This window comes from Odocoileus virginianus, chromosome 28 (assembly GCF_023699985.2).
Source record: "Odocoileus virginianus isolate 20LAN1187 ecotype Illinois chromosome 28, Ovbor_1.2, whole genome shotgun sequence".
In the NCBI taxonomy this organism is placed as follows: Eukaryota; Metazoa; Chordata; class Mammalia; order Artiodactyla; family Cervidae; genus Odocoileus; species Odocoileus virginianus.
In genome coordinates, this window is record NC_069701.1 from 41,963,432 (window position 1) to 41,990,522 (window position 27,091).

Sequence of the window (27,091 nt, forward strand, 5' to 3'; positions counted from 1 at the left end):
AAACTGATGAATTGATCTTCCTTGAAGTTAAAAGCTTCTGCTCTTCAAAATACACAGTGAAGAGGGTGAAAAGTCAAGTCATAAACTGGGAATAAATAGCTGCAAAACGTCTGGCTGATAAGAGACTTGTACCCAGAATACAAAAAGAATTCATAAAGCTCAAAGATAAATAACTCAATTAAAGAAAATTGGGCAAATCATTCGAACAGACTGAAGCAGATCTACGGATGGTAAATAAACACGTGAAAAATGCTCAATCTGATTGGTCTTCAGGAAAATGCCAATCGAAACCACAATGAGACACCGCTGCACATCTGCTCAAAACCAGAAATGAAAGACTGACCCCATCAAGGGCCTTGGAGGAACCGGGCCTCTCACAACGGTTGTGTGGGACCACACAGAACAGCCCATGCATCACCACGCTGTGACTAGTTTGGCTGAGTTTTTAAAAAGTTAAACAACCCTCTACCGCATAACACAGTCACCTCCCTTCTAAGTGTTTGCCCAAAAGAAATGAAAACAAATGTCTGTGCAAATGTACACAGATGGACACTTGTACACAAATGTCCACAGAAACTTTATTGATAAAAGTCCCCAACTGGAAACATCCCAAATGTCCATTCCTGGGTGAATGGATGAAGTAGGGGCACTGATACCGAGGAGCATTACTCGGCAGCAGCAAGGGATGAGCTGTTGATATAAACAACAAGAGTGAATCCCCAGATAATCATTTTGAGTGCAAAAGCTGCCCAGGAAAGGGTACCCGCTGCATAATGACACTTGTAGGGAACTCCAGAAGATGCAGACTCATGTGTGGGGACAGGCTGGTGGTTGTCTGAGGACAGACTGGAGGAGGCAGCGTGTGGGGGTGGGAGGGAAGTATTTGGGGATGATGGGTAAGTTCGTCCTCTTGACTGTGCAGGTGGGTTCAGAGTGTATCCACACCTCAAGGTGTATCCAGCTGTACACACTGCAGTTCATAGTTGCCAATCATACCTCAATAAAGATGCTCAGGAAAAAAGTGACTCAGTGCGGGAGGTGGGAGAGAATGTTCAACCACGAGGCATGAAAAGGGCTCGTAAGTGGCTTTTATGAATTTTTCTTTTCTTTTCTATTTGACAACAAGGGAGTGGGCAGCCAGAGGGAAGGGCTGGGCGTGGGCATGGCCATGGGCTCCCAGGGGCAACTCACCAGCGGTGTGGCCGGAAGCATAGAGAGAAAGGACTCCTTGGTTGGCTAAATATAAGGCAGGTACGCTGAAGGTCTCAAACAGGATCTGCGGGAGATGTGAACGCAGTCAGGGGGCACTTTGCCTAAATTCCATGAGCAAACAAGTCCCTCTGGCCAGAGGCACGTGACTGCCCCAGAGGGATCCAGACAGCGGGTCAGGAATGCCACTCTTCACCCCAGCCCTGCCCTGACGAGCTCACATGACACCGACTCCCCGTCTGCAGAATGGGCTCGCACCCTTCCCAGGTACCAAAAGGGGGAGCGTCTTCTGCGCTTTCTCAGGACCAGCTAGAGGGCCTCACATCGTCTTGTAAGCCACCGTTTCCTCACAGTGGGGAAAACACAGATTCCCAAAGCCTCTGAGAAGCCATTGCTGGTCCCTCCACTGAGTACACCCTTCTTTCCTCTCTCCGAGGGCGGGCAGACCCATACCGAGCAGGGTTCTTGGCCTTCCCCAATCAATAGAAATTGATCAGAGGCCAGACGAGGCACTCAGGCAAGGCTTGATCGGGGCGGGGCCCCTGTTGCAGAAGGCGGGGTGGCAGGAACAATTAACAGGTGCCTGCTCCCCCTGAGTGGGGTCGGGGTGTGTCCCGGGGTGAGCAGAGGAGTGCTGTAGGGGGGTTGCCCCGCTTCGTGGTGCTGAGAGCAGGGGGCACACGCAGGGCCCTGCTTCTGCCACCACTACCCAGTTTTTGACAGTTTTTTTTTTTGCTGCCAGCTCTTCAGAAGTGGCAGTTGAGTTTTTCGGTCTCTTTGTATCCTTTGGTCCAGAATTTGTCCCCGGTGCACATGACGCAGTTATTTTTGGTGTCGTATAGTTTCTTTGCTGGAGGAGAGGTGTGTCCCAGTGCAAGCACCACAGCAAAGGCCAGGTCCCAGGGCCTCCTGTCTCCAGACGTCCTCAAAATCCCGACACTTGGACTTTAGACAACTCATTTGTCCCATCATGATGGAGCAATGAAAGCTAACGGCTACTGTGTGTCACGTACAGGCCAGGCACTTAGTCCAGACATGGCTTGGTCAAGAAACCTCTCCTGGGTGCTACGTACACGGGGGAAGCAGCAAACAGGGGAGCCACAGCCTCGTGTTTACGGCCCACGGGGGCGGCCCCTGGTGGATGTGACGTAGGATTCCCCCCGCCCCGTCCACATGAGAGACCGGTGGGCAAGAACGTGAGGGAGCAGGTGGCAGGAGTGGGACGTGAGCACGGGCTGCGGGGCACGGCCTCTGTGACCCTGGTTGGGTGAGTGAGCGAGTCTGCCGCCAGATGGCGACACTGGGGTCCACGGGACTACAAGTCCTTGCCAAGTCTATTCCTGCCCCTACACTCCAGAGGCAACCACTTCTGGTTTTTTCTTTTTTCTTGGCTGGGCGGGGTTGCTGCACGCTGGCTCTGGTCTGGGTGCGGGGGCTCCTCTCTAGTTTCGTGGGGGTGGTTTCTCTTGTTGCAGAGCCTGGGCTCCAGGCACGTGAGCTCAGTACTTGTGGTGAACGGGCTCAGTACTTGTGGTGAACGGGCTTAGGTGCCCCATGGTGTATGGAATATCCCCAGACCCGGGATTGAAGCTATGTCCCCACTGAACCCATGATTGGTTGGCAAGAGGATTCTTAACCACTGGACCAGCAGGGAAATTGTATTGGTTCTTTCGATGGCGGACTCAACATGGTGTCCCTCGGATAGATGGAACTTTGTCACATGCAGCTCCAAACGAGGGTCAACTGCCAGGCTGCGCCATGGGGGTGGGCCGGGGGTGCACCCAGGAACAGGGTAACAGTGAGCTGGAGCTGCCGGGGACAGAGCACTGATGGCCAGCGGGGGGGTCTGCCAGGTTTCAAGGGATCCTTTGAATCGGCTCATTTGACTAATGTCATGGGCTCCTGGGCATAGAAACACACCCTAACGGTCTAGTACCCATCTCTGAAGCGATTAGGGCAGGTGTATAGTGCCCTGAGGTGTGTGACGGGACCACAGACAGAGTGGTTGGGGTGTGGGCTTAATCCGCTGCCCAAGATGGAAATTAACCAGCCTCTAGCCAAGACCCCAAACCAGGTCAAGACATCCTTTTTAAACAACATTATACACAGAACACACACCACTGAGTGTGTTACTCACAAAGCATGCTTCCCTCTAAGGGGGTTATTACAGAGCAGGGTCTGGGGGCTTGATGATTTACCAAGAGAAGTGAGAACACATGTCCATACGAAGATTAGCCTGTCAGTCTTGCCATTCTTAGGTTCCCCCCCACCTGGATCCTGGAATTTGGATCCTAGTGGAGGTGGGAGGGCAGCTTTTATGATTCAACTAGAGACCCTTCCCCTTAAAAACACAAAGACAAAAACCAGCTCCACTCCCCCTGGGCTGGCAAGAGCTTGGAAGGGTCTTCAGGGATCCTGAGGTCAAGCTCCCATTTCGTAGATGAGAAAACAGAGGCCTAGGGACAAGAACCAGCATTTAGTGAGTGCTTGATGGTGCCGAGCATTGGGAAAGGTGCTTTAGAGCGGTTAACTCATCTCATTTCCATAGCACCCCGGGCGATACCGTCATCCTCCTGAGGGGACACCAGGACACCAAGAGGACCAGTCACCCACTCGAGGTCACAGGGCCAGCACTTGGGGGCCTCAATGCCAGCCCGCGCCCTTCCCTGTATGCTGGGCTGCTCCCCACACTGGTTTCTTTCCTGGGACTTGGCCCCCAGAAACCCTCTTCAGATACACATTTATTCTCAGAGGAGAACCAGCCCCGCAGTCCTCAGCCTGCTTGTCTCCAGGAGGAGCCCCGGACATCAGCTGCTGGACCGAGGGCCAAAGGCAGGGAGGGGACCGGCTGGAAGGCCGGAGCGGACGGGGAGCTCGGCGCAGAGCCGCAGATGTGAAGTCCCTTGTTGGCAGGGAGGTGGCGTTCCGGGGCCTCAGTGCAGGCCCCACAGCCGGCTGCCTCTCGTTTGTCTGCAGAAGCCTCCGCTCTCCAGCACTGCTCTGTCCTGGGCTGTGCTCACAGGTCCCCCTGCCCTGGGTGACCTGCTGGGATCTGCCCAGGGGGCTCCGAAGGAGAAACGAGGGAGGTGGGAGGTGGCGGAGGACCGCTGACATCCCCACTCCCTGCCTCCTGGCCCCTCTGGGAGCTGGTGCCCACGGCTGCCCGCTCAGCCCTGGGCGTGTGTCGGCTCCAGTTACCAGCCCGGAGCCCGGCACCTCTCATGTGACTGTTCTGAGACTTGGGCTCACACGTGTATGTCGGCTCTTCAATAAACTCATCAACACTACCCCATGTGGGCGTCCTTTGGTTTCCTGCTGGGATCCTGATACAATTAGGGAGTAAATTCAGAGACAGTTCAGGCAGAAAGGCAGGGAGCGGGTCTGGGAGTGGTGGGGAAGCGCCCGAGCCAGGCTCTGTGGCTGGCACTGCAGTTAGTATGAGGGTGGTCAACTTGCCTGGGCCACACGGGCCAGACACTGGGTCAAACACGCCTGGGTGTGTCTGAGGGTGTTTCCGGATGAGACTGGCAGTTAAGTGCATGTGCTGAGTGCTGAGCTCAGTCATGGCCGACTCCTGCAACCCCGTGGACTGTGGCCCGCCAGGCTCTCTGTCCCCGAGATTTTCCAGGCAAGAATACTGGAGTGGGTTGCCATTTCCTTCTCCAGGAGATCTTCCCCACGCAGGGATTGAACCTGTGTCTCTTAAGTCTCCTGTATTGGCAGGCGGGTTCTTTGCCACTAGCGCCACCCATAGACTGAGCAAAGCAGATTGTTCTTCCCAAAGTCAGTGACGTGAAAGCGAAAGAGTTGGTCGCTCAGTCGTGTCTGACTCTCTGCGACCCCATGGACTGTAGCCCACCAGGTTCCTCTGTCTATGACATTCCCCAGGCAAGATTACTGGAGTGGGTAGCTGTTCTCTGCTCCAGGGGAGCTTCCCCACCCAGGGATCAAACCTGGGTCTCCTTCGTTGCAGGCAGATTCTTTACTGCCTGCGCCACCAGGGGAGGTGGGTCTCATCTAATCAGCTGAAGGGCTGACCGGAACAAAAGGCCTGAACTTCCCTGAAGGAGAGGGAATTCCTCCTGCTGAACGCCTTTGAACTGGGACATCAGGTCTTTTTTTTTTTTAATATATTCCTTATTATTAGTTTTTTATCTCTGGCTGTGCGGGGTCCTCGCTGCTGCCGGCACTTCCTCTGGTTGCGGCCAGCACACGCTTCTGTCACTGTGGCCTCTCGCTGTGGAGCCCAGGCTGTTGGGTCTGCAGGCCCCATAACCGCAACCCCCGAGTTATGCAGCCCAGGCTCGGTGGTGGGAGCGCTCGGGCTCCGCTGCCTGAGGCGTGTGGACTCTTCCAGATCAGGGATCGAACCCATGTCCCCTGCGTCGGCAGGCAGAGCTTTACCACTGAGCCCTCAGGAAATCCTGGGACATCAGTTTTGTGTGTGTGTGTGTGTGTGTGTGTGTGTGTGTGTGTGTGTGTGGTTTGGGGCTAGAACTCAGACCGCTGGCTGTCCTGGGGTCCGTCCTGCTGGCTGCAGATGCTGGGACTTGCCGGCTCCCACGACCGTCATTGACTCCTTACAATAATGCGTATTTCTCCTTGGTGTCGCTGAGTCACTCAGTCATGTTCGACCCTGTGGACTGCAGCACACCAGGCCTCCCTGTCCATCACCATCTCCCGGAGCCTGCTCAAACTCTTGTCCATTGCGTAGGTGATGCCATTCAACTGTCTCATCCTCTGTTGTCTTCTTCTCTTCCTACCTTCAATCTTTCCCAGCATCAGGGTGTTTTCCAATGAGTCGGCTCTTCGCATCAGGTGGCCAAAGGATTGGAGCTTCAGCTTCAGCATCAGTCCTTCAGGTGAATATTCAGGGTTGATTTCCTTTAGGAGTGACAGGTCTAAATCCCTTGACTCTCTGTGTCTCCTCCACCGCATGTGTATCTCCTCCTGGTTCTGCTTCCCTTGGGGAGCCCCGAACACAACTGTCTGGAGCAGCATGTTCCCTCGGTGGGGAGGGATGCTTCTGTCTCTCTCTCCTCTCTCCAGCTCACAGGGGCCCCTTCAGGTCCTGGGCATTCTCGAAGCTGCTGTCTGCCGTGGCAGGACTGAGGCTTATGCCGGGTCCACATGCCGCCTGGCGTGGCCCATCTCTGTGACCCACCGTCCACATGCAGGAGAGGACTCGTCAGCGCCTTCAAGCTCCGTGTTAAAAGAGGCGAGCTCACATCTGTGCTGCGATGGACGCTGTCTGTTTCTGGGCCACGGAGGGAGCCTCCTTCCTGGGTAGGTGGTGCCTCGGGCCGCTGGGCATGCCCGCTGGGTCACCGCTCACCGTGGGACGTGCCGCTGAGCTCCAGGGAGTCCGAGCCAGGTGGCAGAACGTGGCTGCTCACTTAATTAGCTCGCCGATGTCCTCATTAGGCAGCCCCTGCGGCCCCTACCCCACCTGGACCCCATGCCAGGCCTGAGGAGGACTCTGCCATCTGCGCTGGGCATGCATACTCCTTCCCCCACCAGCCTTGATAGGCTCCGTCACCCAGTTCAACCCACTTCAAGCTGGGGCAGTCCAACCAGCACACACCACCCACTCCTTGGGGTTGGGGGGCAAGCCGGGGGTGAGGCCTAGAGATGGAGGAGGTCCCGGAGCTCTGAAGTCAGGCTTAGACCGGCAGGCTGGACACAGCCAGCATCAGTGCTGAGAATACACTGTGAACACAGACCCCAGGGGTCTCGGTGTGTCCACAGGCACTCGCTGTGTGACCTCAGCCAACGACTTCCTCGGCTCCTGGAAGCCCCAGTTTCCCTGCCCGCCCAAAGGGGCACGTAAGCGCCCTGCACATAGAGCGGCTGCAGGTCTAGATGAAACCATTCAGCTTCAACAACTTACCTGTGCTCAACGGTCTGGCGAGCCCTCTGGTGGAAGCCATCCCTCTTGCTGCCGACGTCCAAGAAGTCAGCTCTCGCTGGTGTCTCTGTCTCCCCCGAGGTTGGGAGGGACCCCTGCTGCCCCCCACCAGCCTGCTCCCTGACCCCCGAGCTCGCCTCCTGGCCTCTCACCTGTGACAGTCTCTCTTTTCTGGACATGGAGTTCAAGGGCGGCTCTGCCATCAGCAGAGGGTGCTGCTCTGGGGCAACGTGGAGCATCTGGTAGAAGGAGTAGTGCCAGATCTGATGAGAGAGGGGGTGTGGCTGTCACGCCCTGCAGCCCCCACCCCGGCCTCTACCGCTGCCCACCCCGGAGGAGGCCAGCCAAGGGCCGGGAGGACCGTATGGAGGCCCCACCGAGAGGCCACGTCGAGAGGGTCCGCCTTGCTGGCCCTGCAGAGCGTCTCAGCAATGGGTCCTCTGGCCCCAGTCGAGCCTTTGGATGCTGCAGCCACAGCCAACACCTGCCTGCAGCCCCGTGAGAACGGAGCCAGAACCAGCCAGCTAAGCTGCCCCCAAGTTCTTGGCCCTCGGAGACCGTGGGAGGGGACCGGTGACCACCTCTCTTTCCAGCCACTCCGTGTTGGGATGACCTGAAGCCCTGGATAGTTACCGCGTCGTCCAAGGCACTGTGAACCTGTTGGACTACATATGGAGCCCTCAGTTATTGAGAGAGTGGTTCAAGTTAGCTGTGTCCATCCCATCCTTACTGCACTGGACATGGTTGGATGGCATCACAGACTCAATGGGCATGAACTTGGGCAAACTACAGGGGATCGTGAGGGATAGGGAGGCCTGGTGTGCTGCAATCCATGGGGTCACAAGGAGTCAGACACGACTGAGCGACTGAACGACAGTAGCAAAAATATGCAGAACATAAACTTTACCACTGTAAGCTTTCTCCAAGCGTACAGTCCAGGGGCATTAAGTACATGCTCACTGTTGTGCGACCATCACCTCCGTCCGCCTCCAGAACATTCCATCTCCCCGAACTGACAGTCTGTCCCCAGGAAACACTGAGTCTCCATCCCCTCCCCCAGCCCCTGGTCCCCAACCTCCAACTTTCTGTCTGCATGAACTTGATGACCCTCGGTCCTCACAGAAGTGGCGTCATACACTGTTTGTCCTTCTGTGACTGCCCTACTTCTCTGAGCATCTTGTCCTCACGGTTCACCCTCGTCGTAGCTGTGTCAGGATTTCCTTCCTTTTAAAGACCAGGTAGTATTCCATCGCATGGAAGGGCCACACTGTGTGCATCCTGTCATTCACTGAAGGACACTTAGGCCACGTCTACCTTTTAGCTGTTGTGACTCTTCCTGCTATTAACACATGTGTACAAATATCTCTTCCTGGCTTTGCTTCCAAGTCTTTGGGGATTCACTCCAAAGGGGGATTGCTTCCCTGCTGACTCAGATAGCAAAGAATCTTCCGGAGATTGATCTACAAGATACCCTGGGTTCAATCCTTGGGTCGGGAAGATTTCCTGGAGAAGGGAATGAAAACTCACTCCAGGATTCTTGTCTGGAGAGTTCCATGGACAGAGGAGCCTGGCAGGCTACAGTCTGTAGGGTCTCAAAGAGTCAGACGTGACTGGGTGACTAACACGCTCACTTTCATGTTAATTCTAGCATGATTTTTTGAGGAGCCACCATGTTGTTCTCTATAGTGACTGCACAGTTTTACATTCCCACCAAGAGTGTTTGAGAATTCCAAGTTTCTGACTCCTCATTCTCACCAACATTTGTCACTTGGTGGAGGGTGAGGGGTGAGGTGTTTATTTGTTTTTAAGATAATAGCTATCTTAATAGGTGTGGAGTGAGTTTCATATTTTCTTAAATCCATTGTCTCCTTTAATTCTCACAATAGCATTACATGGTAGGAAAAGTTAGATCCCTTTCTTACAGATTAGGAAACTGAGGACCAGAGAGCCAAATTACGGGTCCAAAATGATGCAGGTCATGCATGATGGAGATGGGATTCAGGTCCAGGTTTGTAATTCTAAAGCCGTATGGTGAATACTGTGATGTAGTATCTCCAGGGACCCAGAGCCAGGAGATGCCGGGAGAGCCCTGGATGTTGTCAGTACATCCCTTCCGAGGTGCCGGGCAGCAGGCCACCCCAGGCATTGGTGGGGGCCCTTGAGCACGCCCCACCCAACAGAAGCCACAGCCTACCTTCTCTATGTCGTCCCAGTTGGTGATGGCACCCCGAGAGATGGGGTATAAGAGGTTGAGTTTCTCTCGGTTTTTCGGAACCTCATTTCCAATGAACCAGTCTTCCTCTTGCATTCCCACCAACAGCTTCTGAAACACACAGGCCAGGGCATGTCTGCCCTCAGCAGCATCTCCCTCGACTTTGGTCTGTGGGTGCACTGCGGACGGCGGGGAACCCCGACGTACTGCTGGGGACCGCTCTGGGTCACAGCATCACTGCTGGCCTCCTCAGACCCCCACACTGTGTCAAAACACTGCCAAGGGGTTTCAGCAGATGACCTGCAAGCAGAAGGTGCACCTGGGAACCCCTGCTGGGACAGGCTCTTTGCCCACTTTGTAGGTGAGGAGACTAAGGCCCAAAGAGAGGGGCGGGAAGGAAGGAGCTCTGGAGGTGGGGGTGGGGGCCGGACACGCTGGCTTCTATCTTTGCTTTGGAAAGTAAGCAAGGAGTCTCCAATTTAATATAATTCGTTATTTGGGGGGAAGACAAATCTGCTTTCATGCAGATTAAACCATGCATTCCATCATCTGGAAACGATCTGAGAGTCGGCTGTGTGTAAATCTGAGTCCACCAAGAACCAGACACCAAGAGGAGATGGACGGTACGAGGATTTTATTAGGGAACACGCCAGATGAGGAGGGGAGACGCCAGCGGCTGCCCGAGTCTGAGGCCAGGTGGGGCGGGTGGGGGCCTGGCAGACCGCCCAGTCGGCAAAGCCGCTGAGGAGTCCTTCAGCCAAAGTCACTCATCAGGGCCGTTCATTCATTCGTGTCCCCAGAGGCGGGTCTCCTGCGTGTCCCCGCCGCGCCCCGTTGTCGGCTACCAGTCACGTGCGGGCAGCGCGGCCTTGGTGTCCCGGGGCAGGCGGGCCCTGGTGCGGAGGCAGAGGGCGGTGGCGGTGTGCTGGTGCGCGGGGGTCACGCTGCGACGGCGCCAGCCTGCGATGGTGCACGCGGCAGGGATGCTGCTGATCCAGTGGCCTGGCGGCGCCAGGCTGCCCTGCTGCAGCGGATTTCGGAGAGAGAGGCCCCCTCAGGGAGCAGCACGGCTCCTCCGCACACAGCTCTTCCATCTCAGGAGTTTGTATTTTGGGCGGAAGAGGCCGTGAGCCGCACGCATGGAGTCCGCCCTCTCTGAGCTCCGCCTCCTTCTCTGGCCGGTGTGACAACGGCCGGCCGGCCCTGCATCTGGCCACAGTGTTGCCAGGGATCAAGTCTAGTAAGTCTGTGGCTGGGAACACATTTTATAAACCGAAAGTATCCAGTGATGCAAGGGGCAGATTTCAGCTCAGCCCAATCTTCGTGAGGAGGGAGAGGGACCAGGGGTGCCTGCGGGAACAAGGAAGAGGCAGCCTCGTCCTGGTTTGACGTGGACGGTGCTCCGGTCTGACGATCGCTTTGGTTACAGTGGTTGAGTGACTCTGGGCAGAGCCTGTCCCGCCCCTCCATGGCCAGAGGTCCCCCACCGAGGTCTCCCTGCCCTCCCGCTGCTTCACAGAAGGGCCCGGGAGGGACCACGGTGTGGTTGGCACAGTGGAGCATCCTGCCGTGTGCCGGCCCCTCGTGGAGGCAGAAGCTTCACCAGGGACTCGCCTGAAGCCCGCACAGGCAGCACTGAGATGCCTCACATAACGCGAAGACTGAGAACCCAGGAGGCTGCAGTTCCAATAGAGGGTTTGCTGCCTGATCACTCATCTTGGTCACACGTGGCTTTTTGGTGAGGAATTTGAGCTTCTTTGCAGTAATCTTGTGCTTCCCCAGGTATGTAACCTACATTCTTTTTCTCACTGAACCTCTTTGTAGAGCGAACAGGTATTATGTCCTCCCTGGGGCTGTAGAATGTTGTTCTATGGGCCAATGTTAATTTTCTTTCTTTCTTTCTTTCTTTTTTTTTTTAGGATTTAGGCTATTTCTTTGTTTCTTTCTTTCAGTTAGAGGCTAATTACTTTACAATATTGTGATGGTTTTTGCCATACATAACATGAATCAGTGTGAGTTACACACATAACCCCTCCCTCTTGAGCCCCTCTTCCCACCCCTTTAGGGTCAACGTTAAGTTTGACCTTTCCAGACAAATGATCACACCTGTTGGGGCAAGAGATGTCACACCAAGGGTTTCAAACAGAGGGCCCGAGTACAGGGGGGCGGTTACACCGCGCTGGGAGTTTGAACGAAAGGGCAGACAGTAGGACGCCCTGGAGGCCGCTTGGCTGTGGGAAGAACCAGGCAGTGGGTTTGCAGAACAAGGGCTCAGAGGAGGCCCCTCAGGGCTGGGAGGGGCTCTCTCGGGTCACAGGGCGATCTGTGGATGAAGCGGGAGGGTGAGGACTGCCTGCTGCTGGGGGGTCGGGGGGCTGAACAGCGTGGGAAAACAGGAAGCCTGCCCCCTCCTGCCGCCTTCCGGAGGCTTTGGTGCCTCCTCCTTGCAGAACCTCTCAGGGGCCGCTGGTAGGGGAGCCCCAGCAGAAACCAGCTGCAGAGGATTGAATGGCGGCCTCTGAGACAGGTCCACGTGCAGCCCCCAGAACCCACGCGAGTGCGACCTTGTTCAGAAACAGGGGCTTTGCCGATGTGACTCATTTAGGGATCTGGAATGCAGCTGGATTTAGGGCAGGCCTGAGACCCAGTGGCAAATGTCCTTATGTGAGAGAAGGGAGGGGAGAGTGGGCAGGAAAGGGGAAGGAGGAGAGAGAAGCCACGGGTCGATGGGGGCAGAGGCCACAGAGACCCAGCCTCAGGCCCGTGAACGCCACCGGAAGCGGGGAGACGCCGGGAGGACCCTCCCCCAGACCCTGGAGAGTGTGGCCCTCGACACCCTGTCACCTGCCGTATAAGTGAACAGAGGGTGTCGCAGCCAACAAGCCCTCGGCCGCTGCAGCCGCCCCGACTGCACCCCCAGGGGACTCGGGATGGAGAAAAGCAGCTGGCCCCAGACAGCTGAAAGTGCTAGTCTGAAAGTGCTCAGATGTGTCCGACTCTTTGCGACCCCATGGGCTGTAGCCCCCCAGGCTCCTCTGTCCACGGGATTCTCCAGGCAAGGACACTGGAGTGGGTAGCCTATCCCTTCTCCAGGGGATCCTCCCGACCAGGGATTAAACCCGCGTCTCGACATTGGCAGGCAGGCTCTTTACCAGCTGAGCCAGACAAAGTGCACATCAAAGGGATGATTCCAACGAGCCCAGACTCTTGCCTCTTCCCATAAACAGAAGACCGCTAAATTTATTGACTCGAGATATGCGCTTTTCCTTAACTAACAGCAAACTTTTGATGTACTGACTACCTGGTTTTCGTCACAAAAACCACTATATGCCCTGACTCCTCCCTCACCCCTCGGAGCAGATCCTCAGAGCGATCTGAGAGCCTGTCTACTGGACCAAAGTCCTCAGCAAATCCATCGAACAAAACAGAATTCTCAGCTTTCAGGCTGTGCCAGTTTGTCTCTTTGCTTCCGTCAACAACACCTTGATTCTGGACCTGGGGCTCCAGAATGAAACTTATGAAGTATAAGCCTCCCTCCTCCATGCACCCCCAGCTAACCCCCACTCCCCACTCCCAACTGTTGAGTGGATAAACCCCTAAAAAGCAGGGTGGGTGAGGAGGGGGGTAAATGCATTTCCATCCTCTCGAGGCTGGTGGGGAATTATTCAGAGACAGTTCAGTTTCAGAAAGAGTGGACAGCAGAGGGGGCTCAAAGGCCCCAAACCTCTGGGAGGCAGGAGCCAGGGGAGGCCCCGGGCCGAGCCCCTGCTTCTGGGGATGCGGCGGGGGGAGGGCAGGGGCCGACGGACAGTCTGCTCCTTCCTGGCCGTGACCGACAGCCGTCACGGTGGCCGGAGCCCTGCCTGCCGCTGCGCATTGGGAGGGGCCTGGAGGGGTGTCGGGACCCCTCTCTCACCCAGCTGAGCTGTGGCAAGTGGATTAAGCAAGGCTCTCGCGGCCTTTTCTTATCTCCAGCGTTCACGCCGCCCCAGACTCCGGAGCCTACGGGACCGGAAGTCAGCCGCCACCACTAGCAAAAAAGGCTAGACGTGGGGAGCTTGGGCGGCTCTTCCGGGAGGTCGAGTGGCTCAGTCTCCAAGGAATCCTGCACACCCAACAGGTTCCCCTGCCTCTGACTTGTAGAAGCCCCCTGCCTCCTCCCGCCCCCCGCCCTTCCTCTCTCTGCTTCTTGGATGCACAGGACGGGCCCACCTGGCTCCAGGGGGCATGGCTGGAGGGGCAGCCAGGAGACACAGAAGGAGGGAGGGGACGGCCTCAGAGAGAAGGGGCTCAGACTGGGCAAGGCTGGTACTTCCTTTCCCCACCCAAGAGAGCACACCTTTCATTACTGCTTAAAGCATGTTATCAGTTGAACTTCATGCCCTCCCAGCAAACCCTGTGTTGAAGCCCTGACCTCAGAGTGTGGCTGTACTGGGAGCCGGGCCCTTAAAGAGGTGATCACAGTAAAATGAGGCCACGAGGGTGGGGCCCTAGACCCGCAGGACTGCTGTCCTTACAAGAGGAGGAGGTCAGGACACAGACACACCCAGCGGGACGGCCCTGTGAGGATGCAGGGGGGGACGGCCGCCTCCGCGCCCAGGAGAGAGGCCTCAGGAGGACCAGTCCCACCCACACCCGGGTCTCGGATTCCAGCCTCCAGGCCTGGAGAGAGTATCTGTGTGCTGTTCTAGCTGCCCCAGCTGTGGGCCTTTGTCCCAGCAGCTCAAGCAAAGCAACACAAAGCCAAAGACGAAGCAACGTGTAGCATTCTCGAGCCAGGTCCTCTTGCTGGGATGTCTTAAGACAAGGCTCAAGGCCCTTTGCATCTTAGCTGGAGAGGGGCTGCGGCCCCCAGGGAGGACGCCTGGGACTCACCTCGTGGCGCAGTTTCCCGAGGATGGTTGGAAACACGGCCAGGGGCGCCTCTGTCCCCGCGAAGCCCACCTTGCTGAAGCCCGAGCCGTAGTCGCAGATGAGGGGCACGTTCATGGCGCCGCGTGAGCCAGCTGCGGGGAAGACAGAGGGTGCGGCTGTCTGTGCCGTGTGCGAGGTGCCCGCCCGAGGGGCAGCTGCAGAGCCAGGTAGGACCTCGGCTCTGGGCCCCCAGAGCCGGCCTGCCTGCGGGGTGAGCTGCCGTCTGCAGGCACTGGGCAGTTCGCTGGAGCGGCCGGGCTCTGAAATGACCACCTGCACTGGCTGCCCTGGAGCCGTGTGGCTTTTGCCGGGTGCGGCCCGTGACCTGCCTCACTGGGGTCTCCTGAAGCAGCCCCTTCACCGTTCTCCCAACCAGGGGGTTTGGCCAGGGGGCCCTGGGAGCTACAGTGGCCCTGGTGGTCTGCATGTTGGTGTCACGGCCAGACCCCCAACCTCTCTCCTGGGAGGCCTCCCACACTGCCTGGCACCAGGTCAAAATCAATCCCTCCCCTCCACTTGGCTTCTAGACAACTTCTTCCAGGTTTTGGCAAGTTTGGAAAACATGAGAAGGATAAAGAAGGAACTCCCAACCTAGAACTGATTCAGAGCGGGGAGGGATTTGCCTCCAACCCGCCGACTCCCTGAGCCTGCCGTTTGCTGGAGAGGGGAACAGGGCTGCTGAACCCAGGACGGAACAGTCCCCGAAGGGGCGCGTTCCTGCTTTACCCCATACCCTTACAGAGCCGGGAGTCACTCATGAGCCTAAATGTTCAGTATCAACACACAGAAGCAAAAGTCTAACAAAGGGTGTTATGGAGATTGGAAGGGAAAGGTTCAGACCATTAGGAAAAGCAACTGGGGCTTCCCCGGTGGTCAATGGTAAAGAATCTGCCTGCCAGTGCAGGAGACGCGCATTCAGTCCCTGATCCGGGAAGATCCCACGTGCTGAGGAGCAACTAAAGTCCTGAGCCTGCGCTCTGGAGCCCGGGAACTGCAACACCTGAGCCCGCTTGCTGCAACTATCGAAGCCCGTGCGGCCTAGAGCCCGCTGCTTCACGACAAGAGAAGCCACCGCCGTGGAAGCCCATGCACCGCAACTAGAGAAAAGCCCGGCACTCACGGCAGCTAGAGAAAAGCCCGGCACTCACGGCAGCTAGAGAAAAGCCCGGCACTCACGGCAGCTAGAGAAAAGCCGTGCAGGAACAGCACAGTGAAATTAAATGAAAAGTTATTTAAAATCACTGTAATCTGATGTGATAAGGGCTGTGCATAGGAGGCGACGTTCTAAGTCGGCCTGGGAGGACTTGGACAAGGAGCTGCATCCTCAGACTCACAGGAGAGGGGTGAGCATTCTTTTTCTCTTTGTCCTATTCTATGATGATATACATCCGTGCCTCAGTGGTAAAGAATTCGCCTGACAGTGCAGGAGACATGGGTTCAATCCCTGGGTCAGGAAGATCCCCTGGAGAAGGAAATGGCAACCCACTCCAGTATTTTTGCCTGAAAAATTTCATGGACAAACGAGCCTGGGGGCTACAGTCCATGGGGTCACAAAAGAGTCGGACATGACTTAGCGACTAAACAACAATAACAGCATCCAGGTGAGGCTCAGCACCACCACGTGCCCTGCACAGCACTTGATGTCTCCCCTAAACAAACGTTGAGGTTAATTATTTAAGTAGTGAGGCCCAAAGCGATATTGGCTTGCTCTCCTAGAATGCCAGACTTCTTGGTCTAGTCCAGAGGACATCACAGTTATACATTTAGAATTAAGTATTTGTATGCACAAGTTGGGAGAAGGAAATGGCAACCCACTCCAGTATTCTTGCCTGGAGAATCCTGTGGACAGAGGAGCCCGGTGGGTTGCTGTCTATGGGGTCACACAGAGTCGGACACGACTGAAGTGTCTTAGCAGCAGCAGCCGCACGCGTGCATAAGTTAATACGTGTCAGCAAACTGTCTGCAGAGGGTGGCATCAGAAGAAGGCTTCTGGCTCAGCGTTTTCCGTCCTGGACCCCAGGACTTGCACAATGTGGCCTGGGATGGTGCAGCCCTTCAAGATGCTGGGTCCTGCTCTTTCTTCCTGCAAAGCAGCTGTTTCCTGTGAGTCCTGCCTGTCCCCTGGTGGCCGCTCACTAGACCACAGCGCTCAGACCCAAGTTAGGAAAGATTTCCCATGTTCTTCCTTCTGGAGCCAAGAAAGGCTTTCAGCCTTTCAACTGACCTCTAACACAATGCAGAGTAATTTGACAACATTAAAAAAATGTTAAGTACAACAGGGAAAGGGAGAGGCAGTTTTTCTTCTTCTCTTTTTAAAATTGTAGCTGATTTACAATGTTTTAAGTTCTGCTGTGCGGCAACGTGATCCAGTTACGCATTCTTTCCCATTACAGTTTATCGCAGGGTATTGACCATCGTTCCCTGGGCTGCCCAGAGGACGGTGCTGTTTATCCATTCTAAGTGCAATAGTTTGCGTCTGCTAACCCCAGACTCCCACTCCAGCCCTCCCCTGACCCTTCCCCCTCGGCAACCACAGGTCTCTTCTCTGTGTCCGTGGGTCTGTTTCTGTTTCACAGACACGTTGATTTGTGTTGTATTTTAGATTCCACATGTAAGTGATATCACGTGGTGCTTGTCTTTTTCTGTCTGACTTATTTCAGTTAGTCTGATCATCTCCAGGTCCATCCTGCAAATGGCAGGATGCAAATGGCATTGTAGCTGCAAATGGCATTGTTTCACTCTTTTTCGCGGCTGAGTAGTATTGCATTGTGTATATATGTACCACATCTTCTTTACCCATTCACGTGTCAATGGACACTTAGGTTGCTTCCATGTCTTAGCTACTGTAAATAGTGCTGCTGTGGACATAGAGAGCCTTGTATCCTTTAAAATTAGAGTTTTGTCTGGATAAATGCCCAGGAATGTGTTGCTGGATCACATGGTGACTCTTTTTTTTTATCTTTTTGAGGAACCTCCATGCTGTTTTCCATAGCGGTTGCACCAGCTTACCTTCTCTCCAACAGTGTAGGAGGGCTCCCTTTGGGAGGGGCAATTTTAGCACATTTGTACTTAACTTACATATCCAGTTCTGGGTCCTGAAAGAATAGAAAGGTGCTGTCTCTATCTTGTAGAAGTGATGGGTCCATCTAGTACAGAGGGCCACATGCATGGCCCACGGGCCACTTCCAGCTTCCGTCTGTTTTCTTAGAGTTTTGTTGGCACACAGCCACACCCATTTGTCTGCACATTGTCTCCGGTGCTCTGTTACTATAGCAGCAGTGCCGATCGGTCGTGACAGACGCTGTCTGACCCACAAAGCCTAAAGCATTTCCTAGTTGCGTTTTTCTGGAAAGTTTCCCTGCTCCTGGGTGCACTGGTTCATGGGGACACCTGCAGAGCGGACTATGGTTAGCTTGGAAAGAAGTTTCCTCTGTGGGTCTGATTTTTCATCAGCTCATTCCAAAAATTATTGCAGACCTACTGTGTGCCAGGCATTATTTCTGGTCAGAAGAGATGCTCGACGTTTTCAACCTTGGAGAGCTTCCGTATTTCCAGTTTGGACAATCGTCATGCCAGTTACCGGCATTTTCCACCCAAAACAGCATCTCACTCTTTTTCAGCTTCCACACCAAGCCCACCACCTGGACCAAGGTTTCACCCATTCAACACAGCTGCCCTGTCTGCTAGACTGAAATTTATCATGGGCGCCTCTCCTCACTCACCTGTATCCCCTGATAGCGTTGGAGGCCAAATTCATCCTCCAGAGAGAACAACAACAATGAAGTGTCCACCTCACCTGGTCAGGGCCCACAGGAAGGGAGAGGAAATCTGGGTCTCGTTTTTTGCACCTGCTGTTAAGTCAAGGCTCTGCTCCCTGAAGTCCTTAGAGCTCCACTGAAGATTTCCTCACCTGTGTCACCCTGGCTTGTGTCACTGATGAGAAATGCAAGTGCTTGTGAATTTCAAAAACACATTTGAAAGAAAATGCCGACGTATCTTCATTTACCAGTGGCCAGAAGCAGCCCCAAATGGACCCTTTTCCTTAATAGAATCTTAATTTAAATGTGAATATGCGGGGCTGTCTGAACACATGAAAAGAAACCCAGGCTGCCTTGCTCTGTGTTCTGCCAGGAGCCCCTGACTCTGGGGCCTGGGAGCCTGCTCAGGTGCCCAGACCTACAAAAACTGGGGAATTCCTGAGACTTTGAGTATTGAATTCTAGACTGTTTCAGAAGTAATTTGGTTCAATCCCTACTTAGAAGTCATATATATATATATATCTGAAGGAAGAAGATTAAAAGAAGCATCAGGAGAAAATTTGATGAGGAATTCCCTGGTGGACTACTGGTTAAGAATCTGCCTACCAATGCAGGAGACACGGGCTTGATCCCACATCTGGGAAGGTCCCACAGGTCATGGGGCAACTAAGCCCATGTGCCTCAACTACTGACCCCACCTGCCCGCAAACGTGTGGTCTACAGCAAGAGAAGCCCCCGCAGTGAGAAGCCCACCCACCACAACGAAGACCCAGTGTAGCCAAAAATAAAATTTTGTTTAATTTTTTTTTTGAAAGGAGAAAATGTGAAACCATTCATTTTTGTTGTTGTTCAGTCGCTAAGTCATGTCGAACTCTTTGTGACCCCATGGACTGCGCATGCCAGGCCTCCCGATCCCCCATAATCTCCCAGAGTTTGCATAACTAAATTCATGTCCATCCAACCATCTCATCCTCTGCTGACTTCTTCTCCTCCTGCCCTCAATCTTTCCCAGTGTCAGGGTCTTTTCCAATGAGTCAGCTCTTGGCATCAGGTGGCCAAAATATTGGAGCTTCAGCTTCAGCATCAGTCCTTCTAATGAGTATTCAGGGTAGATTTCCTTTAGGATTGACTGGTTTGATCTCCTTGCTGTCCAAGGGACTTTTATGAGTCTTCTCCCATACCACAGTACGTCATTTAATTCTTCAGTGTTCTTCCTTCATTATGGTCCAGCTCTCACATCAGTACATGACTACTGGCAAGACCATAGCCTTAACTATACACACCTTAGTCAGCAGGAAGTTTGAAATTCCCAAGCACATCTTGCTTCCTGCAAAGCCACCAGCCCCCTCTTACCTCCAAGTTCCCGGGGAAGAGACGTGGCAGGTGCAGGCCTGGTTCTCAGAGGAGGGGTTCTCGTTTATTCAGCAACCATCAGTCTGTTCAGCAACATTTCTCTTTCTGTTAGGAAAAAAGATTTCAAAGTCCTCTAATTAAACAGTGAAAGCATCTAGGCCAAACCAGAGATACGGAAACAAAGGGCCGAATGACCGTCACAGACAGAGCGGCCCAGGAACGCCCTCCCCGCCCTGTCCACCAAAGGAAAGCCCTTCCATAAAAACGAGCTATCTGCTTAACTGAAACTTCGTGAATGCAACGTGTGCAAACTCACAAGCCTCTCGAGGCGATGACAAGCCTCTCTGCCTGCTTCACCAAGGATGCTGGCTGTGGGGGGGCCTGGGGCCACCATGACGCAGGACAATTGCACTGTGCTGTGACACAGCTGTGACCTCAGGGCCCCGCCCTGACCTCAGCTCCAGCCTGCCAGGTCCCGGCTTGCAGTCCAGTGTTTATGACCTCCTTTCTGCTTATCCTGTATCCACTCTTGCGGCTGATCTGACATGTGGGGCCCTCCAGGGATCGGCCTTGCTGCAGAAGAATGGAGACGCAGGCCCCCGCCGGACCCCCGAGGCCTGCCCCTGGGATGTGAGCCCGGGGCGCTGCAGGAGAGTTGACTGTTGGGCAAAGCTGCCTTCAGCCTTGGGCAGGAAGGTGACAGGCTGGTGGAGGCAGGTATCCTGGCCTGGACAAGGCAGGGGCAGAAGCAGTGCAGTCCCCTCTGTGGGCAGGACATCCCAGCACCTTGACTGAAAGGGCGCATATCCAGTGGGGCAGGGAGTGGGGCGGCTCTGGATCTCCCATCCCAGCGGCTGGGGTCCCACAAGCTAGGGGTGATGGGACTCCTGGAACCCGTCTGCTCAGAGGATCACGGCATAGCCTCTGGCATGCAGGGCGCAAACACGGGGACCCACTGGGTTAAGCTGTAACAGCCCTGCTTTCCTGAGTCCGCGATCCCCTCCTAAAGCTGTCTCCGTGAGCACCTCACGGAGGATGCACACATCCACCCGGTCAGGTGAGGCGTGAGTGAGTGGGCTGCAAGGGATGGACTTCTAAATGCACGTGTGTGATGAATGCCGGCTGCCGTTCAGCTCGGGGGCTCTGTGGCTCCCTCTTGTCCGTCTGCTCAGGGCGTCTGTCCTTCTGCCACCCCCCTCTGCACTCAGAGGGTCTCTGCCAAAATCTGTAGCACAGCTGCCCCCTGCCGGCCTGGCGCTTTCCTCCCAGAGGCCGCTGGACGGCCTAGCTCTCCACCCTCAGGAGCTCTGCACCAGCCCTTCCTCTGTGTGGCCACGCAGAGGAGCTGCCTGACTCCTTTCTTTCTTTGTGGAAAGACAAGATGCTGAGGTAATGGAGCGCATGCATTTACGGGCACACCGGGGTGACCTTGATGTTCGCTGTTCCTGTATAACTGGACGGAGACTCAGGTGTTTCTGGTCCCCAGCAGGGCCGCCCTGTACCCTCCACTTTGGCCACAGCCCTGCTGGCCTTGGAGGTAACCGCCCCCTGTCTCCTGGTGCAGTGACGAGGCTGGCCTGACCTTGGAATTGCTGGGAGTGTTTCCTCCTGGGTCGGGCTTCCTTCTCTCCGCCCCATGCACACGAGTCTCCCGTGCACTGTAGCCTGGGGGAGGGGGCTACCTGGCTCACTCACTCTGCTGTCCACAGGCTTTCGGGGTCCTTCCTGTTTATGAGCAGTGCCTCTGTGAACATTGCTGTGAGCAGAGACGCGTGGTCCCTGGAGGCCAACCTGGCGAGGGGAGTTACTCTGAGTGGACACAGGCATTGGGCTTTGAGATGCTGCCAGACTCCTCCCTGAAGGGGCCATCCCAGTCTGCACCCCCGTCCGGGGCAGACTGCCTGAGGCTGCACATCCTCACCAACAGGTGGGCTTCTGGGCCGTTTAATCTTCGCTCCCCCCACCCAGGCTGGTGGTTTCATCTGCACCTTCCTGACAATAAGGATGACGAGCACATTTTCATAGGGCTATTGGTCCTTTTCTCAGGTCTCTTCCTCCTTGACAAAAATCAGCTTGCCCATCACTATCTTAGTGGCTTGTTGCTGGAGCTGTTCAGTCGCCAAGTTATGTCTCCCTCTTTGTGGCCCTGTGGATTGCAGCATGCCAGGTTTCTCTGCCCGCCACTACCTCCTGGAGTTTGTTCACACTCACGGCCATTGAGCCAGTGATGCTATCTAACCACATTCTGTCTGTGAGTCCTCCAGTGGAGGGAGCATCACTGCACACACCTTTCCCTCCTTGTGAATTACCCTTTCACTCTCTGAATGTTCCCTTTTGATGAAAAGGAACTCTTAATTTCTTTGAAATGCAGTCTTTTCTTTTTTGTGGGTAGTGCTTCACTGTCCTTTTTAAAGAAATCTTTGCCTAACCAAGACGATTCTCTTTCATTTTTTAAATTTATTTTTAAAAGAATATGTATTCATTTGACTGCCCCGAATCTCAGTTGCAGTACACGGGATGTTTTTTAGTTGCAGCATGTGGGATCTAGTTCCCTGACCAGAGTTTGAACCCAGGCCCCCTGCATTGGGAACACGGAATTTTAGCCATTGACCACCAGGGATGTCCCCCCGCCTCTTTTATTTTTAAAGAAGATTTTATTGATTTACCTGTTACATCTCAATTTTTTGTATATTGTTAGGTAGTTAGGATAGGAAAAAGGAGTCCAAAATGGTGGTGGCTAAAAGACAAAGAAAGGGAAAAGCCCGTGAAAATGGAACAAAAGAAAACCCACGGACCGGAGTGAGAACTTCAGGTGAAACAAACACACCCGCTTCTTGGCTAGCCCAGTTTGCACAGGGCAGGCTTAGGTGGGGGTGGGGGGAGGAGGAGAAAAAATATATAAAAAGAGGAGCCAAAATTGAGCCTCCCTCTTCTCTTTGCTTCTTTTGGGCCAGCCTACCCTCACATCTCGAGGAAGTATTTTCATTTGCTTGCCCAATAAAACTGAGCTATAACCGAGCCGTAACACTGGTCTAAAGTTTAAACTGAGCTTTAACACTGGTCCGCTGCTTCAAATTTTTGCTGTGGCGAGATAGAACCGAGGAAATTACCCACTCCTCTGACATCTCACGGCTGCCTGTCACAGATAACCATCATGGGGCTGGAGACAAGGGTGCAACTGGATGTGGCAGGTAGGTCTGAGAATTTCTTGGTTGACACAGGGGCTACCTACTCTGTCCTGACCTCCTACTCTGGAGCCTTCTCTTCCCAAACCTGTACCATTTTGGGTGCTACAGGAAAAACAATTACAAAAAGATTCACCTGAGAACTTCTTTGTTGACGGGATGGACAAATATTTCCCACATTTGGAAACTGGTGGTCTCTGAGTGTCCTACTCCCTTATTGGGAAGAGACATACTCCCTAAACTGGGGACCACCCTTGTGATGCGAAGCTTTTCAGTCCCTGGAGCCCTACAGCTCCTGGTTACTACTGAGGAACCCATTACACCCTCTCCAATAGGAAGGGACCAATAACTACAGGAGGACAAAATTAACCCCCAGATGTGGGGCCAGGGGATTCCTGGATGAGCCCACCAAGCTGAAGTAGTCATCACTGTCCTCCAAGAGCCCACTTGGTTTCCCAGCTGGAAGCAACATCCCCTCAAAAGAGAAGCTCGGGAAGGACTGCAGCCTCTAATAAATAAATTTCTTGCCTGTGGGCTATTGGTCCCCACAAATCTGCTGTGTAACACCCTGATCCTCCCTGTAAAGGACAAGGACAGGACCTGGTGAACGTTTCGAGATCTCTGGATCGTCAATGAAGCTGCAGTCCCCTCCATCCCACAGTACCCAATCCCCATGGAATCTTGAGAGAGATCCCGCCCAATGCCAAGTGGTTTACAGTCCCGGATCTCAAAGATGCATTCTTTCACATACCACTGGCTAAAGAATCCCAATGGTTTTTTTGCCTTTGAGTGGGAGGCTCCAGGAGAAAAATGCCGACAGATGACTTGGACAGTATAACCTCAGGGGTTCAGAGACAGCCCCACCTGTTCGGGCATGCTCTTAGCCAGGATCTGCTAGTTCTGGACCTGGGACCTAATAGGAGAATATTACCATATGTAAATGACCTACTAATCTGCTCTCTGGGTGAGAAAATGGCCTAACAACATGCAATTCAGTTTCTAAACTTTTTAGCAGAGATGATCGAGACAAAGGTCGCTTATCTGGGAGCTCAGATTACTCATGGGTCCAGGAGGCTGTCCTCTGATCGAATACAAGGACTCCTCAAATTACACTCCCCTATGACTCAAAAACAATTGCAAGCTTTTCTGGGGCTAACTGGGAATTGTAGAATCTGGATACCCAACTATGGGCTAATTGCCCAGCCCTTTTAAAGGGCTTTCTTAAAAAAACCCTTTCCTTTTTAGGAAAGTTTGAAGGGACAGGATGATTCAACTCCATTGATGTGGGGAACTCCTCAAAAGAAGGCAGAGGCTACACTAAAACAAGCCTTAACTCAAGCACTTGCCTTGAGGTTGCCAGACCCCCCCCAAAAAAATTCCAACTTTGTGTCCACAAAAAGGAAGGTATAGCCTTGGGAGTGTTAGCTCAAAGGTTGGGACCTGAGCCCCAGCCTGTAGCTTACTCATCCAAGAGGCTCAATCCAACTGCCCAAGGCTGGCCTCCCTGCCTTTGAAATCTTGCAGCTATTGCAGTCCTGACAGACGATGCTTTAAAACTCTCTTCTGGGGCAAACTATTTTTACCAGCCCCCAAGTGAAGTAACTCCTGAATGGGAGAGACCATTTATGGATGTCTGATCAAAGGATCCTCAGGTATCAAGTAGTGCTGATGGAAAATCCTGACTATATCCCCTTGTGAGGTTCTTAACCCAGACACCCTCCTGCCTACCCCCGAGGACTCTCTCCCCTTTCACTCTTGCCTAGAAACCTTGGGCCACTGGACAAAACCCCGAGAGGGAATGTCAGAAGATCCTCTCGCCAGTCCTGAGGAAATCTGGTACATTGATGGAAGCAGCTTTGACTTGGATGGAAATAGAAGAGCTGGGTGTGCAGTAGTCTCCAATTTTGAGACCACAGAGGCTAAACCTTTGCCACCAGGTACTTCAGCCCAATGAGCTGAGCTCAAAGCCCTGACTCGAGCTTTAGAGCTGGGAAAAGGAGGAACAGCAGCCATTTACACTGACTCCACGGCGCTACATGCACATGCTGCTGTTTGGAAAGAAAGACCACTTGGCCACCCGAGGGTCCCCAGTAAAGGATGGTGATCAAATCCTTAGGCTCTTGGAGGCAGTCCATCTGCCCGCTGAGGTTTCAGTCTCCCACTGTAAAGGACAACGGAAACGGAGCACAGAAGTGGCACCAGGGACCCAAGCAGCTGATCAGGCAGCTAAGAGAGCAGCGTTACAGAACCATGACCTAATAGGGGTTGCCACCTTAGGTCCACATACTAGTTTGCCAGAAACTCCTTCATACACTGAAGTTGAGACTCTTAAAGCTAAGAGTGAGGGCTTTCGAGAGGATCATACTGGGTGGTTCCAAAAGGAGGGACTCCTTTTTCTGCCTGGGAACCTCCAAGGGAAGTTGGTTAGCTCCTTACATGCCACCACTCATTTAGGGGAGAAGGCCCTCCAAACATTACTGGAAAGGACGTTCAGAGGAACAGGCCTCCAAATGACGATAAGGCAAGTGGTCCCCTCTTGTCCCACCTGCCAATTAAACAACCCCCAAGGAGCTCAAAGACCCCAGCCCATCCAGCAGCATGGGACCTACCCAGGAGAGGAGTGGCAGATGGACTTCACCCAGATGCCAGTTTCTCAAGGGTATAAATACCTATTAGTCTCATGATAGATACATTCACAGGATGGATTGAAGGCTTTCCCACTCGGACTGAGAAGGTTGAGAAGCTGGTTAAAAAAAAAAAAAAACTGCTCCATGAAATCATCCCGAGATTTTGTCTGTCCAGGTCGTTACAAAGTGACAATGGGACATCATTTACTTCTAAGGTCACCCAAGGGGTCTCTAAAGCATTGGGCATTACTTATTATCTCCATTGTGCCTGGAGGCCTCAGTCTTCAGGAAAAGTAGAAAGAGGCAACCAATTATTAAAATCAGTGATAAAAAAGATAAACCAGGAGACCTCCCTGGGATGGAAGGAGGCTTTACCAACAGCTCTCCTCTGCACCTGTATCGCCCCTAAGAAACAGGTTGGTCTTGGTCCTTATGAGATGCTCTATGGGAGACCTTTTGCTTATGTCAATGACCTCTTCCTAGATCCAGAGGCTCAGACCCTCCATGGCCATTGGGCAACTCCAACAGGATATATGCTTGTGGGGTGTCAACAAGGACCCAAAAGATTCTAAACAGCCACCACTATATGCTCCAGGGGCTCAAGTCCTAATTAAAGTCTGGAAAAATGGGTCCCCAAAGGCTCAACTGCAGTCCACATGGAAGGGCCCCTACCTTGTAATACTTTCTGCACCCACAGCAGTCAAGGTACCAGGACATGACTCCTGGATTCACTGCTCACGAGTCAAGCTGTGGAAGAAAACAGAAGAGGACACTCAATACCCCTGGGAGCCCCTGGGAGATCTCAGATACCTATTCAGAACTACACATGAGTGCCATTCTAATGAACACCCCCAAAATCAAGTTTCTGGGGATAAGCTTTCCCAGGATAGCTCTAAAGAGCCAACACAGCTTGGCAGAGGTTGTCCCCCAAATAGACAGGAGATAGGTCTCCTGTTCCCTGAACCAGGAGCACTTGAGCCATCTTGAGTGAGATGTGTTGCTTCTGGGTAAATACCTCCAGGCAAGTTAGAGAAAGTCTTACCGTCCTCAAGAAAAACATTCAGACCCTATAGGATCTCAGAGAACAAGCTGGAGGGTTCTTGGGGGTGATCACAACCTCTTTTTGAGGGATCCTTCTCCCAGGAAGGGGGTATTTGGAGTTGGCTAATGAACTGAACTGAATGCCCCTACTAATCCCTGTTATCATCATATTGATGTTGCTTATGACTGCTCCACGTATTATCAATTGTCTAACCCATTTTGTCTCTGTCCAGGTCAACAAGGATATATAAAACTACAGCTGAACATGGAAAATATCATTCACGCCCCCTTCTTGGCTAGCCCAATTTGCATAGGGCAGGCTCAGAGGGAGGAGAAAAAACATACAAAAACAGGAGCCAAAATTGAGCCTCCCTCTTCTCTTCCCAGCTTCAGGGTTGGCCCACCCTCTCACCTCAAGGATGGATTTTCCTTTGGTTGCCAAATAAGACTAAGCTGTCACCGAGCTGTAACACTGGTCTTGTTTAAACTGAGTTGTAACACTGATCCGCCGCTTCAAATTTTTGCTGTGGCAAGACAGAACCGAGGGAATCACACAGTCCCCCGACAATACGATATGAGCTGGAGTCAAGATTCACTTTCCTCGATGTGGGTATTCATCTGACCCAAGTTTGCATTTATTATTTTTTAATTAAAACAACTTTTAGGGACTTCACTGGTGGCTCAGTGGAGAGGAATCTGTGTGCCAGTGCAGGGGACACGGGCTCAACCCCTGGTCCAGAAAGATCCCACATGCCATGGAGCAGTTAAGCCTGTGAACCACAATTACTGAGACCACCCTCTAGAGTCTGGGAGCCGCAGCTACTGAGCCCGCATGCTGAAACCCACCGAAGGCCACAGGCCCGAGAGCCCATGCTCAGCAACAA

The 27,091-nt window shown here is 53.6% G+C and overlaps 1 protein-coding gene across 6 annotated transcripts in view; it reads right to left on the reverse strand.

Annotated features, from left to right (window-relative positions):
• LOC110125210 (actin, alpha skeletal muscle 2-like) overlaps positions 1-25,926 on the reverse strand; it is a 41,807-nt gene extending 15,881 nt beyond the window's left edge. For 2 of the 6 annotated variants that reach the window (XR_011484435.1, XM_020874119.2), the window contains exons 1-6: positions 19,671-19,764; positions 19,355-19,459; positions 14,205-14,335; positions 9,312-9,440; positions 7,270-7,380; positions 1,192-1,276 (exon numbers count right to left, since the gene is read on the reverse strand). Coding sequence is in view for 5 of the 6 variants with exons in the window: in XM_020874119.2 (XP_020729778.2) it covers positions 1,192-1,276; positions 7,270-7,380; positions 9,312-9,440; positions 14,205-14,318 (439 nt within the window). In the remaining variant the exon portion in view is untranslated. Of the gene's footprint in view, positions 1-1,191; positions 1,277-7,269; positions 7,381-9,311; positions 9,441-14,204; positions 14,336-17,965; positions 18,177-19,354; positions 19,460-19,636; positions 19,765-25,838 lie in introns of those variants that run through there. The other 4 variants (XM_020874116.2, XM_070457819.1, XM_020874115.2 and 1 more) reach the window with 4 other exon arrangements.
• Positions 25,927-27,091: the final 1,165 nt, after the last annotated feature.